The sequence below is a fragment of the Maniola jurtina genome, chromosome 17, assembly GCF_905333055.1.
Source record: "Maniola jurtina chromosome 17, ilManJurt1.1, whole genome shotgun sequence".
Taxonomy (NCBI): domain Eukaryota; kingdom Metazoa; phylum Arthropoda; class Insecta; order Lepidoptera; family Nymphalidae; genus Maniola; species Maniola jurtina.
Genome location: NC_060045.1, coordinates 7,045,233 through 7,060,258, shown reverse-complemented (window position 1 = coordinate 7,060,258; position 15,026 = coordinate 7,045,233). Strand labels below are relative to the sequence as shown.

Here is a 15,026-nt window from a genome sequence, read left to right as displayed (position 1 = left end):
TGAAGAAGTAACAAACATACACACACACACACACACACAAACACATACAAACTTTCGCCTTTATAATATTAAGTGTGATAGATTTAAGTCTTCGGTACAGTAGCATCAAGAATGGTAGGTACTTATGGCCATTCTTTTCATAATATAATGGATTGCGTTCGATAAAACAATGAAGCGTAGAAATGGAGCAAACCTTGTAACTTGTCCTATTTACGGTTTACACTTTATATTATTATTTTTCTTTTAACAAAACGTTTTTTTCCGCATGTTACTCTGAAATCCATTTCCTGAAGATACCTACTTTCTCGGCTAGCTGCATGATTATGCGCACAACTTGCATTGCTGCATAGTGCATAACCTAGTCATTTTTTATTATAAAATATTTAAAATAAAATAAGCCATTTTGTAAGTATTTACGTCGATTTAGTTTTACTTACCTAATCCCGAAATTCTCGTCAGAGGAATGCTTCCTGAAAAAAAAAATCTTCTTTGAAATTTGAAGTAGATAATATTGTTACAAAATTATAACTAAACACAACGGAGAATTTCAAATTTATTCACAGCAAAACTGCTCATTTTCGTAATAAAACCCGATAGCATCTAAACAATTAACATCAACATGCGTTTTTGAAAAATAAACCCAACCATGGATTCTTCTAATACGAAATTTCAATCAATCAAGGCCTTATCTAAACACCGACATTTAAAACTTTTAACGGATGCGTTCTAAACATTTATCATGCCTCTATTATTAGTTTTTTCTTTCGAAAAACTATTCAGAAAGCGTTTTCTAAAGCACATCGTAATCGTCTATCTACTTAGAAATAGCACAAACTATGACATTGAGTGCGCATTAACATCCGAACAACCTGTATAATTCCTGACTAGGCATTAACAATCTGGCTCTTCCAGACCTACTGTACCGTCCACCGGTAAATCTAAAAGACGGCAATAAACCTAATCGGGCGAGTGACCCAATGTGACGCTTTTCAAAATTTTCGCGAGTAACATCATCGTCTTCATCTGTAACAGACGCATAACCAAAAATAACAAAATATTGTTATACGGTAGTGCACCGACAAGTTAAAAAAATTGTAATAATTTTAAGAATCAAATCAATCTGTCAAAATCTGTCTTACCTACAGATCGCTTGTCTTCATTTGCATTATCGTAATCTTCCGGAACATCTATATCGTTGCGATCAATAACATCAGGCAGAGAGTATATAGATCTTCTGTTTCTTACATTGCCATTAGTCTCGATGTAAATTGGCCTGTAAAGACCATGTGCTGGCAGTCCAAAAGAACCTCGCTTCAGGTACCAGTTATCGTCATAATCCATTTTCGATTGCATCGCATCAGCATCTGGTGAAAAACTCGCGTCACTCCTTTTGAACACTTGCGAAAGCGGTGGGAGCATATCAGGATTTATAGATTGTTGTAGATCATAAATTTCGTTGTAATCGAGCGGGCGAGTGATTTCTGAGAGTGGCGGTAATGGGTTTTGATAGAATGGGAAGTAGTATTCGTCACCAACCATTTCGTCTCTTTTGTGAATGAGGCCGTTACGCGCCAATGCTGCAATATTTCGCTTATCATTTTGCTGACTGTTTTGTGATCTTCCAAAACGATAACCATCTCTTGCCAAAGATTGTATGTTCCTTTTCATAGCTGAATAGCTACGCATTCGTGCAATTGAAGCTAAGTTCCTTTTCTCGTGCGATGCTTCTTCATCTTGCTCCTGCTTATCGGCTTCGTCAAAAGGTGCTGTGAATGTAGGAAGTTGGCCATTTTTGGCTAAGGTTGAGATGCTTCTTTTGTAACCTGGGGCTGCGCTTCTTAGATACCCATCTCTGGCTAAAGCAGCGACATTTCTTCTTGGAAACGTTGGCCAAGGGTTAGACGATGCTTCCGGTGGTAATCCAGTAACCTTACAATGCAAAAAAAATATTAAATTTTCTATTTAAATAAATCGTATGCAAATATTTTAAAATACAACTCACCTGATCAATGTAAATGGAGTATGCCAAGACCAGCGTGGTGATACTGATAAGGAAGCAACTATTGTGCCTTCCGAGATTTCCTAGCCGTGCAGTGCTCTTCATCTACAGACACCATAACATAAACATAAGATATAATAAAAACTAATAAGTACTCGCTTACTTATTAGTTAGTTATACGTAATAAATAGTCGAGCGTAACAGCTATAAAATTTTAGCGAAAAACTATATCTTGAATGTGATTTTTTTGCCAAGTCTTGATTCCCGAATGAAAATTTAATTTACATTGAAATTCTTAAAAAGTAATTAATATAGAGCAAATTATAAATAATAACTGAAACAAGTATAAATTAAAAATTTATAACACCCCCGACAAGTGAAGGTTACAGTAACTAGAAAAGAGCTGATAACTTTCAAACGGTTGAACCGATTTTCTTGGATTATACTTAGCTAAGAACACTCTCGATCAAGCCACCTTTCAAACAAAAAAAAACTAAATTAAAATCGGTTCATTAATTTAGGAGCTTCGATGCCACAGACAGATACACAGATACACACGTCAAATTTATAACACCCCTCTTTTTGGGTCGGGGGTTAAAAATGGTCATTGGCTTTTTCGAAAATAAGCTACCGGGTATGATGATAATTTTGCGAATTGAGTCGGAAAAATCGTCACCCGTACGAAGCCGGTGCGAGTGATACGGTACAGTAGGTGAATAATATTTCCAAGTTCATTTGCAAAGTCAGACAGCTTTCCTATATTAAATAATAAACGTAAGTTCGTAGGGCGGCAGATAATAACTTGGCAGATTCAATAACGGAGGCGCACCGTTGTTGCACCTGAGTTCCAGTTAGTAATAGCTAACTGTGTTCCGTTTTCCAGTTCCACCGTTGACGTTGATATTTAAGTTTTAATGAAAATTTCATTTAGTTTAATAATAGCTTCTACTCGGCATTGCTTTGTGACGCTTTTATATAACGGCCTCCCTGACGTAGTGGTGAGCGCTGTAGTTTTATTAGTAAGAGGGCCTCGGGTTCGATTCCCGTCAGTGGTTTGGAATTTTATAATTTCTAAATCTCTAGTCTGGTGGGAGGCTTCGGCCGTGGCTTGTTACCACCCTACCGGCCGTCAAGCATTTTAGCGTTTCGGTACGGTGCCGCATAGAAATTAAAGGGGTATGGGTGCCATGCTGCTTTGAGTTAGCCCGTTTCTATCTTAGACTGCATCATCACTTAACACCAGGTGAGAATGAATAGATTCTGAATGATTGAGAAAAATATTCAGTTTTTTTTAGTATTTTTTTTTTCATTTTCAGTGTTTCGTACTCGAAGGATGCCGACGGGAACCTATTACTAAGCCTCCGCTGTCATTATATCTAGTCCACGCTAGATCAATCTGCCAAATCAGCCTCCGCTGTCCATCCGTCTACTGTCTGTCCGTCTGTCTGTCAAAGGGCTGTATCTCATGAACCGTAATAGGTAGAGTTGGGAAAACACACTTTTTATTGCCAATAGTTATAATAACAAATTTAAAAACCAAGCTGGCGAATTTTAAAATTGCCGCCATGCAATTTTTTTTTCCAATAACGTCAATTCCTAAAAACTACTTATTATAAATTAATATTCATCATCGACAAAAAGTCTGTGAAAAAAAGTAACTATTTACCCAGAAGTGTAGCATGCAAATAAAAATAAATAAGTTTGACGTGTGTATATTATGTGTATCTGTGTATCTGTCTGTGGCATCGTAGCTCCTAAACTAATGAACCGATTTTAATTTAGTTTTTTTTTTTGTTTGAAAGGTGGCTTGATCGAGAGTGTTCTTAGCTATATTCCAAGAATTCGGTTCAGCCGTTTGAAAGTTATCAGCTCTTTCCTATTTATTACTGTAACCTTCAATTGTCTGGGGGTTTTATAAATTTTTAATTTACACTTGTTCTAATGATAAAATAATAATTATTATTTTCTAAATAGAAAGAAGGAATCGAAACATTAAGCTCTTTGTCTACAAATGGAAATCAGTTTAAGCAGTGTAGCATGACCTAGAATAAATTATAAGGTTTGACTTTCATTGTAATTTTAGAGACAATATTATTTTGATTTAATAATATCTTAGAAGATCTCTCTCGTAAAGATGAACGGAAGGGGACTTAAGCCCTAAGTGAGTAAAGTGATCAATTAATTAGAAATGAGGAAATTCGTAGGAGACCTGAGTAACCGACATAGTTCAACGGGTCACGAAGCTGAAGTGGCAATGGGCAGGGCACATAGTTCGGAAAACCAACAGATGTTGCCCCTTTAGAATAGCGACCTCCTACCGGAAAGCGCAACGTTGGAAGACCCCCGACAGACGACATCAAATGATATACAAGGAACCAAAAGCTTAATTTGCTATAATCCGCCAAACCAAAGAAATCTGTATGGTCCGGTGTCGGGGCGAAATGTGCGTCAAGTGGTTTTGGGATCTGTGTGGTGCTGCGTGGTGGTGCGTATGGCTTGCTTGGTGGCTGGCTTTTCCTGCATGTTTATCAGTGGGAGGGCGGGTGGTGCATGTCGCATGCTGCATGCATGCTGCATGACAGATTTCTTTGGCGGATTATAGCAAATTAAGCTTTTGGTTCCTTGTATACCATGGACCTGATGTAATTTGGTTCTTTGTCTATCATGGACCCAAAGTAATGCCTGATTCTCAACATCAAATAGTCGCAAGGAGCCACTGGATTTAGTGGTGCAAGACCGTGGGGTGAGGAAAGTTTTTAAATGGCAAAAGACGTCATACAGAAAGAGTCTCGCTTTATGACGAAGCGAGTGCTGCATAATGCATTGTCCTTTCATTCAGCTTCGCACATCACCCTTCTTTTTGGGGTACTGCACCCGAAGAGTGCTAAAGGGACCCTATTACTAAGCCTCCGCTGCGCATTTTCCATCTGTCCGTTCGTCCGTCCGTCTATCCGTCTGTCTGTCAGTGGGCTGTATCTCATGAACCGAAATAGATAGAGAGTTGTCCCAGAATGTGTATTTCTATTTCCGCTATAATAACAAATATTTAATAAAAATTCCAAAATGTAATTTTCTTGTACGATAGTAAGGATCAAGGAACCCTTCGAGTCCAACCCCACTTTACCGATTTTTTTATTCCGATACAAGTTTGCTTTTGACTGCTATCTCACCAGGTGGTAAGTGATGATGCAATCGAACATAAAAACGAGCGAACTTGGGAGAGGTATGACAGTTTAATTGAACCCGTACCTCTAATCGGTTTTTACGCGGCATCGTACAGCTTCCTATTGAAAAGCTAAATCTCTTGTCTAAGCTCTAAGCCTTTGGTGCGATAGTAACTAATCACGGCCGAAGACTTTCACTAGACCAGACCAGAGACAGTTTAGAAATATTGTATGTTTCTCAATATATTTCTAAGCTAGAAGGAAATAAAATAAAGTACCTAATAATGCAGTTGTGCTTGTGCCTTAACTGTTATCTACCTGATTAGTAAGACTGTGATAGCCTAATGGTTAAGATGTCAGCCTCCTAGCCGGAGGACCGGCGTTCGATCCCGGGTACGCATCTCTATCTTTTCGGAGTCATGCGCGTTTCAAGTAATTAAATATCACATTGCTTTAACTGTGACCGAAAACATCGCTCGTGAGAAAACCTGTATACCTGGAAGTTCTTCATAATATTCTCAAAGATGTGAGAAGTTTGCCGATCGGCTCTTGGCTTTAGAATTAAAAAAATTAGAGATGCGTGCCCGGGATCCAACCACCGACCTTTAGGGCCGACCTCTTAACCACTAGACTGTCACGGTCTTACTAATCAGGTAGATAAAAGTTAAGGCGCAAGCACAACTGCATTATTATTAATTTTATTTCCTGTTACTATATTAAATTTAAGATAAGAGCTTTGTAATTTTCTTGTGAAAACAATCACTTGCATATTTTATTATGAGATGAAAGTGAGGTGCAATGCGAGTTAAGTATGCGCTTAGCTTTTAAAACTTACTTTCGGAGTTATTCCAATTTCACACACCTTATTAAAACTTTTAAGTTAGTTAGATTCCTAAGTTGTTTCAACTTTTAAGATCTTGGCGGGAATGATGTTTGTTCCAGGGAATTTCAGCTTTTATACCGGGACCCAAACTTTTCAGACATGCGCGTACGGTAGGCTGTACTTTAAACGGTAGATTTATACTGTTATAGCTCTTATGTCTGACGAAATACGGTTGATTTTAAAGCCTGATTGTTTGCCCTGCGTACGTAGGGGTGGAGTTTTCAAGGTACTGCACAATATGCACTCAAATTGATGGGCACTTAGTATGGAGGGTTTATTTAAATTGAGTGCAGGTGGGTATTGCCTCATAGAATTATGCTAATTTTGTCAAGGTCTACATTGGCTTCCTACAAAACTGATAGTAAATAATTGCATTCGTGATAAATTGCTATCTCAGAATATACCTACTTACCTATCCAGTTCCCTATAACCTACAAATAGACATTAGTTCTAATAAACGCATTTTATTGAAGGATGATTTTACTTATAGCTTGTAAAGACGAAAATAGAATCTTCATCGTCGAGCATATTTATTAAAGCAAAATGTACCTACATAATGGCATGAAAATACTTGCTTGCAAATATATGCTTTTTTTAAATATAAAAATAGCGAGCATACGAGCAGGCGGGTCACCTGATGATAAGTGATTATATCGCCGCCCATGAACATTTTGCAGCACAAGAGAAGCCGCAATACGTTGCCGGTTTTTCAAGACTTTGATCCGCCCCTTGAATACCTCATGTTGAAATCTAGTAGGAACACTGCCGAAGGATGTTTTTTTTGAAGGATTTTTCCCTTCCACCTATAATATGGGTACCTTCAAGTCAAGAGTGAATAGGCAACTTCTAGGCAAGCGCGCTCCATCTTAGGCTGCATCATCACTTGCTAGAGAGTCTGATTGCAGCCAAGCACTAGTTTATATAATTTAAAAAAAAGGAGATCCCACACTTTACAATAATATGACCATCATGTAAATGTACTAAAGGTACATGACCTTATAAGATGGTACGGAACCCATCCTGTGCGAGTCAGCCCGCACTAGACCGCTTTTCAAGTATTTTTTCTAAAGCTAAAGGAATAGGATATACTAAAAAATCCCTAGCGGGCTTACATATCATCACTGATTGGACGCAGAGGGGTCTGTTAGTTTCATATTACTTTTTTAATAATAATAATTTACGGTTTTACCCTTAAAGCATAGCCAGAGGTACTCTAGGTCCAAAACAGCTAAGTTTATTTTTAACTAGATGTTGCCCGCGACTTCGTCCGCGTGGAAATAGATTTTTTTTAAATCAGACAGACAGAAACTTTCGCATTTATAATATTAAAAAAGTATGTATTAGTATGGATTTACCACAGACGCTACGAGTAAGTAAATCATTACTAGGGTCTACTTGTAAAAATCTAGCTCATGTGATAATAAAGTGCTGACTAAAATACCTAGATAATTATCCCATTAGTTATCAATTTATTTCATTGTAACGCTTTTTTAACGCGCGTTAGAAAATCTGAATAATTTTATAGGATCTTTTAATTTAATTTAAGCATCTTCTATTAGAAAGAATAAAAATACATCTAAATAAAAATAAATCTATTCTTTTGTAAAGACATTTCTGGGTCTTGAAGAATGGATGAAATTAATATGACAAAGTTGTAAGTTAATAATAAAAACTTTATTTCCAAAACCTACCAATATAATAAAAAATACAAAAATATTTAAATATAATTTCAATAATCAATTTCATAATTATTAAAAAATACATACATTTTTTTTTTTAAAGAATATTAGCCATGTTAAATGACTAATATTCCCCTTTCCTGTCCAACTAAGCGTCAGGCTTGTGCTAGGAGTAGGTACGACAATAGTGCAACGGGCGGGGTTTGAACCGTCGACCTTTCTTCGGTTTTCAGTCCACTCCTTTACCGGTTGAGCTATTGAGGCTCTAATTGATTTAAAATAACCTTTACTTATAAACTAGTCTCAGTATGTTCCGATTTCAAATCACTCAATCTGCTTTCTACCAAATCTAAATCGTTAATTCTTTCCAATGTGTCGACTTCAGAGGGCTGTGACATATTTGATGTGGTTTCGATATCCGCAACGCTAGTGTTTATGGTGATGTTCCACAGGCGTTTGAACGTAGCGTCGTTGTTTATCGATAATTTCAAAATATTGTTTGATATATCACCGTTGTTTTTGACCGGTTTTTCGATTGAAACAGTGGAGTTTAACGCACGCCAAGTGGTTGTTGATGCGTTGAAAGTCAAATCATTGATCTGGTTCAAGACATCTGAAACACAAAAATGTTGTTAAGCAGTCAGCATATTAATACAAGTGTAAATTAAAAATGTATAACATCCCCGACAAGTGAAGGTTACAGTAACTAGAAAAGAGCGGATAACTTTCAAACGGCTGAACTGATTTTCTTGAATTATAGCTGAGAACACTCTCGATCAAGCCACCTTGCAAACAAAAAGCTAAATTAAAATCGGTTCCTTAGTTTAGGAGCTACGATGCCACAGACAGATACACAGATACACACGTCAAACTTATAACACCCCTCTTTTTGGGTCGGGGGTTAAAAATATAAACTATTAAATACTTTTATTCCTATTTCCTAGTTATTCTAGGGGACACAGTACTAAGCACCACTTTTATAAAGTCGTATCTGAAAAAGCGCAACCGAACGCCTATCAAATACGGACCTTATTGCTTGACGTTAAGATTTTAAACACAAGAACAACAGATTCGTACTATCTCGTTCATATTTCGCACGTACAAAACATGGCACATCATACATAACAACCAATAGCGGACAGAAGAATGCGTGATTGGCTGAGATATTTTCGCGCCATTTAAAATTAGGTTTTCTGCACAGGTACATTGGTGTAACTTAAAAAGTAGTAGTTCTGCACACGTCCTAAATTTTTACCAATTTTATTGCAAAAATTTTAAATTTGCCGCTCTTTCACTCTCAACTTTCATCATCAGACAGATTATTTACTATCAAGGAAACGACCATGCCTTGGCTCTGGCGGTGTGCGTTGCGCCTAACCTATTTTTAAAACTATTTAAAGCTTACCTGTTATCTGTAAACTCATTGCATCATCCAATACGCTCTCTTTCTCCATAGCACTGCTTTCTAACTCAGTTCTATCGTTCTTTGTATTCCCACACGGCAAAGCTCGCTGCTTACACAAAACGACTTTTCGCAAAGAGGATTTCGTTTTCAAAGGCGTGCGATACAGAATCGACGGCTCGCGATTCAATTTTAATTCCGACACATCGCATAAATCATCAAGCTTGATTGAAAAGCTTAGATCTGTTTTATTTCTAGCTTTCATATGCTTAGTTAACACCGCCAAAGGGAATTTTCCTGTCGAACTGCGCATATTGGTTCGGGCGAAAACGCTTTTCGAGAAGTTTTGAGTATATTTTCTTGGCGAATTCACATACGTCGCGTATTTATTGTAAGTCTGAGTGGTGTTTTTACTTTCGGGTGGTTCTTCGTAAAACTCATCGTCATTTTCCCGTGGATTGTACAGCAAGTTGATTCTTTTGACCAATGTGTAGAGAAGTTTTAAACGTTTAGCAAGTTGTTGAAAGGTAGGATTTGTGGAGTTCTTGGAATCCTTTACGTTGTATTTGTGTTCGTTTGATGAACTCAGAAGATTGCTCACTATCTTGCACTCTATTTGAACTGAAATGAATTTTAAAATAATTAGAAAGTTACACAGAAATAATAATAATTGTAATAAGACATATTAGGCCTATGCCTAATATGTCTTATTACAATTACAGTACGGTACAGTAATTACAGGTATACCTATGTATACCTATATGCTTGCTTTTAGCAAAGCCAAAAACGCAAATGACCAAATGACGAAAGTAAATAATGCCATAGTTATAATTTGTATTATATTATGAAAATAATTTATTCTAGAGTTTTTCCTCTAACATAGATCAAACTATAATAGTAATAGACTTATAACTAGACATTGGATTAAGTAGGTATATATGCATTTGCATGTTTTTATTATGTAAATACATAAAACGCTATTTTCATAGCTTTATTATTGCATATACATATAGCTTATATAATGTCAAAACAATTATTTTAATTATTTATAATTTCACACTAACTATTATAATTCTAATAATAAATAGTACCTATTTTGACTGTGCATATTTTGGGATTTTGATAGTTTTATGAAAGTATTACACTACGCAGCTGTTGTTCATAACTGAACAAGAGCATCGTAACTCACCCTTATTCAAATCTTTGAGCAAAGGAGCCAATTGCTCGTGGCAAGTTAGCGCGTCGGGCTCGCACTTCTCGTACACTTCAAAGAAAGTGTACACCACGCACCCGATATTGATAACCGAGCAAGTTTTACTGTTGTCGTAACGATTCTCTTTCAATATTTCCAGCAGACTTTGATGCATCATTTGCCTCGCTTTCTGGAATAAAAATTATATTGCCAATCGTAATCCGCTTTAGACGCGTTCCATTTTTACGAACTTAGATAAGTTTGAACAGACAGATAGGTATTAAAGCTACCTAGGCGAATAATAATTTAGAGTTATCGCGCAAGTTTTCACAAAAGTTTAGAGCGCATTGTTAGGAATCCAGATATCGATTTTCGTTGGAAAATGTTGTTACCATGAACTTATGAAGTGTCCCATCTAGTCAAGTGCGTATCTACCATTGTGGGCACGATGGGCATGCTCACAAGTCACCATTATGGGCACGATGGGCATGCCCACAAGCCTAATAAACTTGTGACGTCATACTTTCACGGTCGACTTTAAAGTTGTAAAAAGTTCATCAAAATCGGTTTATTTGTTAAGTCTAAATGTGATACTGTGATGTACAAACGAAGACACATTTACTTTTGTAATTATTGTGAGTGAACAAACTAACATTTCACAGGTACCAAAACTATATGTACCCATACTTGTACCCACAACTTTTTTTAAGGTCTGGATCCGCGCCTGCATATAGTGGAACATTGATATCGCTGAATTTATATCTTACATCAGCAAAAGCAGCAGGGTCGACGATCAAGAAGACGCTGTCCCTGATGAGCGCGGTCTCGCGGCGCCACGTGGCGGCGAGCAGGCGCGCGTGCGGACTGCGCGCACGCAGCGTCGCGGCGGGCACCAGGTGCGGCTCCAGCGCCTCCAAGCTGGCCAGCCCACTGCGCAGGTCGAGGATTCCTGGAAAATCACTTAACGTGAACTCAGACTTGCTATACCAACATTAGATAACTACCTTGTTGGTCTAGCTAGTGGTCAGTATGTTTAATTTGCATGGCGGCCATTTTAATTTTTTTTATCAGTTATTGGTATAGCGACAATAGATATACACACTGTGAAACTTTTAACTATGTATCTATTACGGTTCATAAGGTACGGGCGCCCTCCCGCCCATATAACCGCAAGGTTGATGGGGCCATAGGAGATGGTGGGTTCATGAGATACAATAGAGGATAGCCCCCAAGAGAGAATGAACATAAGGGACAAGGAGAAATAAAATCATTTATGTGGAGTAAGGAACGCGGCATGAGCCTAGAGCAAGTACCGAACGGGCACCCTTCCGCGATTCGGACCCTATAAAAGAGAGGTTGTTGGGGCCATCGCCATAGGAGGTGGAGGGTTGTCTCTGGTTCATAAGATATAGCCCACTGACAGATAGACGGACGGCCAGACGGTCGGACAGCGGAGGCTTAGTAATAGCATCTTTCGAGTAAAGATCTTTAAAAATGCAATATTAAAAAACTTACTCTTCTGATCAGACGAGCATGACATAGCAAACGATCCAATTTGAAACAGCCTCTCGTTGTATAAATCAAAATCCTTTATAACGATACACGTCTCTGTAACATCACTACCATCACCAGTCGCATCACAGGCGCACGTCTTAGATGAATGCCCAAAGTGGTCCATTAATATTTCTACTGGAGAAACGTCTTGAGTGAAACAGTGAACGACTAAAGCTAACAAAGCTGTGTTAGTGTTAGTCTCTAGTACATACAGCACGTCTTTCAAGACGTCGATACGCACGGTAATGTTGAAAGGCATTATTGGCAACTTCAATGTCTCTATTGTCGCTTGCACCGTGTCTGAGTCGCCCTCAATGAGTTCACTTAGTAATGTTTTGGTCTCTCTTAAAACCTGGAAAGTGTATTATTATAAAATAAGATTTCATAAATTGTCAATTAAGGACAATTGGCATAATCGCTACCCATATTATAAAAATATGAAGCCTCAATAGCTTAATGGGTAAATGAAATCCGAAAGTCGGCGGTTCAAACCCCACCCATTGCACTATTGTCGTATCTACTCCTATCACAAGCTCTATGCTTAGTTGGAGAGGAAAGGGGAAGTCATGATTAACATGGCTAATATTCTGTATTTAAAAAAACTGTTTTCTATCAAATTAAGATCAAATGCTGTCTTTTTTAATGATTCGAACAGGACTAGTAAGTACAGAACCTGGGATGGTAGGCAAAACTATGTATGATATCAAAATATTTATAGTCATTAAACAAAGCATATGAATTAAAAAAAGCTTAGTTACCACTTGGCAGCGAGCTTTAACCACATACTGGTCCCCAGGCAGACAGTGCTTGCACAGCGTCATCGCACATAGCAGCAACTCATCCACAGCTGTGTGGAGGCCACACACGCATTCTATTAACTGAAAAAAAAAATACCACATGCAAATTTAAAATTCAAATTCAAATTAAAGTTTTGCACATGCTTTTGAATCGTCAAAATAATCTACCACTGGTTCGGAATGCCGTTCCTACCGAGAAGAACCAGCAAGAAACTCGGCGGTTGCTCTTTTCAACCAAAATAGTGGTGGTAGATGCTTTTGACGATTCCAAAGTTCTTGTAAAAGTCTAATTGATTAATAATATTTTGAATTTGAATTTGAGTAATGGAAAATTACTCAAACTCGGAGACAAACATAGGCTTGTTATCCTGGAAAATCAAAGAGTTCCCACAGGATTCTTGAAGGCCCATCCGTTTTATAAAATATGAAATTTGGTACAGCTTGTGTCCCAGAAATTGACAACTTTTTATTCCAGAAAACATTCTACAGGAAAGTTCGATCCTTCCAGAACTCATAACATGCTAATAAATCGAGTCCATTTTGAGTGATGTGCCATCAAATAGGATATAATCTAAAAATAGTTCATTACCTCCATTTTCCACTCATTAGACAGCTCATCCGTCTTCTTAAAATCATTCCTTGATATAACATTGGATAATCTACCAAGTATGTCAAATGTCTGATCTATCCAATTCACAAAGTACATTGAAGAAATGGTTATGAATTCATGAGAAGTATCCAATATATCCCTTGCAGGTTTCTCTACCAGTTCCTCTATTGATGCCAGTTTTTGTATGCACCAACATATTCTTTCTATGGTACATTGACGGCTTTCCTGAAAAAAGAAATACTTTTTACACCATTACAGTCATGTACAATGGACGGCTGTTTTTTTTTAAATTTATACCTTGATTAGCACTTGGCTGTAGTCAGACCTGCTGGCCAAGTGCGAGTCAGTAGTCGTATTTTTTACATTTTGTACGATAAATCAAAAACTATTATGCATAAAAATAAATAAAAATCTGTTTTAGAATGCCCTTTCATATGATATCTCACTTGGTATAGTAATCTTACTTTGAAAGTTGAAAATACTAATTATTTATTTGTTCATGACCACTTTTTTTTTGTGATGTAACCACAAATTCACTGTTTTCGGATTGTACCCCTTATGTGTGCTATAAGACCTGCCTGTCTACCAAATTTCATGATTCTAGGTCAACGGGAAGTCCTCTATGGGTTTCTTGACAGACAGACAGGTTCCTTTTCCTTTTTGAGGTACGGAACCCTAAAAAAACACCATTACAGATTTTATATAGGGCTATCTCTGAATAACAAAATTCGAAATGAAGAGATCTGCAAGAGAACCAAGGTCACTGACATATCCCAAACCATCAGCAAACTGAAGCAGACACTGGGCAGTCCATGCTTGCCACAGGAGCTGGAAAGTTCTAGAATAAAGACAGTGTACAAGTAAGCATAGTATGGGGGCAAGATTCTTTTTAGCAAGATATTAGGACAGACAATATATTAAAGAGAGTAGCGGGAAGTGGCTGAAACAGGAAGGATGAGGACATGGTGTGGTGATATTTGGGAAAGACCTATGTTCAGCAATGACTTCCGCAGACTGAAATGTTGATAGATCTTCAGATTTTTAACCCATTTCAAAATTAATACATAGGTAACTTAGTGATTAAGTGGGTAAGATTTCATACATTTTCAAATAAACTTATTGCAAAGTGTTTTTGATTATCCAAATGAATTTACCATTGGTTCTGAATAGCATTAAAAGGTTTGTTAATACTTAAGAGCTACTTATATAATAAGTTGTACACACGTTACCTGGTATTTGGATGCCAAAAATATTTCAAAGAACGTACAAACCTGTAGGTAAATATCTTGCTGGTATTCTATCTTAATTATATCAAATAAAGTTAAAATAGATTTTTTAATTTGATCTGCACACAAGGTGTAAACATTGCGAATTTGTGTGAAGTTTTCATCAGGTATCTCATCTTTAATCTGATAATGTAGCTTATCACTGATTCTTTTTAACAAGGGATATACGCTGCTTATTAATGTATCCTGAAACCAAGTTTTGTAATGAACATAATTCATCAGATATTTCGCTGTAAAATTTATTATAAATCAACCGCTCACCACTATAAATCTTACAGCTTTACGAGAATCATCGGGCAAGTTTTTAATATTTAAATAATCCTTAAAACTGGTATCCATGATGTTCGATTTATATTATTAAATTAATAAAACAACATTTTGAACAACTTGATTTTACAAACAGTAGATACAAAAGATTTAAAACTTCTTAATGTTTTTTAAAAGTAACGATTCGAATCAA

The 15,026-nt window shown here is 37.0% G+C and overlaps 1 protein-coding gene across 1 annotated transcript in view; it reads right to left on the bottom strand.

The window, feature by feature from the left end:
• Positions 1 to 15,026, bottom strand: part of LOC123873966 — a 17,336-nt gene extending 2,310 nt beyond the window's left edge. Inside the window, exons 1-13 of the mRNA XM_045919089.1 lie at positions 14,828 to 15,026; positions 14,552 to 14,752; positions 13,260 to 13,505; positions 12,632 to 12,751; positions 11,835 to 12,225; positions 11,087 to 11,268; positions 10,317 to 10,509; positions 9,131 to 9,748; positions 8,024 to 8,338; positions 2,003 to 2,082; positions 1,140 to 1,929; positions 870 to 1,023; positions 438 to 470 (exon numbers count right to left, since the gene is read on the bottom strand). Of these exons, the coding sequence (XP_045775045.1) occupies positions 438 to 470; positions 870 to 1,023; positions 1,140 to 1,929; positions 2,003 to 2,082; positions 8,024 to 8,338; positions 9,131 to 9,748; positions 10,317 to 10,509; positions 11,087 to 11,268; positions 11,835 to 12,225; positions 12,632 to 12,751; positions 13,260 to 13,505; positions 14,552 to 14,752; positions 14,828 to 14,905 (3,401 nt within the window). The 5' untranslated portion in view covers positions 14,906 to 15,026. The remainder of the gene's footprint in view (positions 1 to 437; positions 471 to 869; positions 1,024 to 1,139; positions 1,930 to 2,002; positions 2,083 to 8,023; positions 8,339 to 9,130; positions 9,749 to 10,316; positions 10,510 to 11,086; positions 11,269 to 11,834; positions 12,226 to 12,631; positions 12,752 to 13,259; positions 13,506 to 14,551; positions 14,753 to 14,827) is intronic.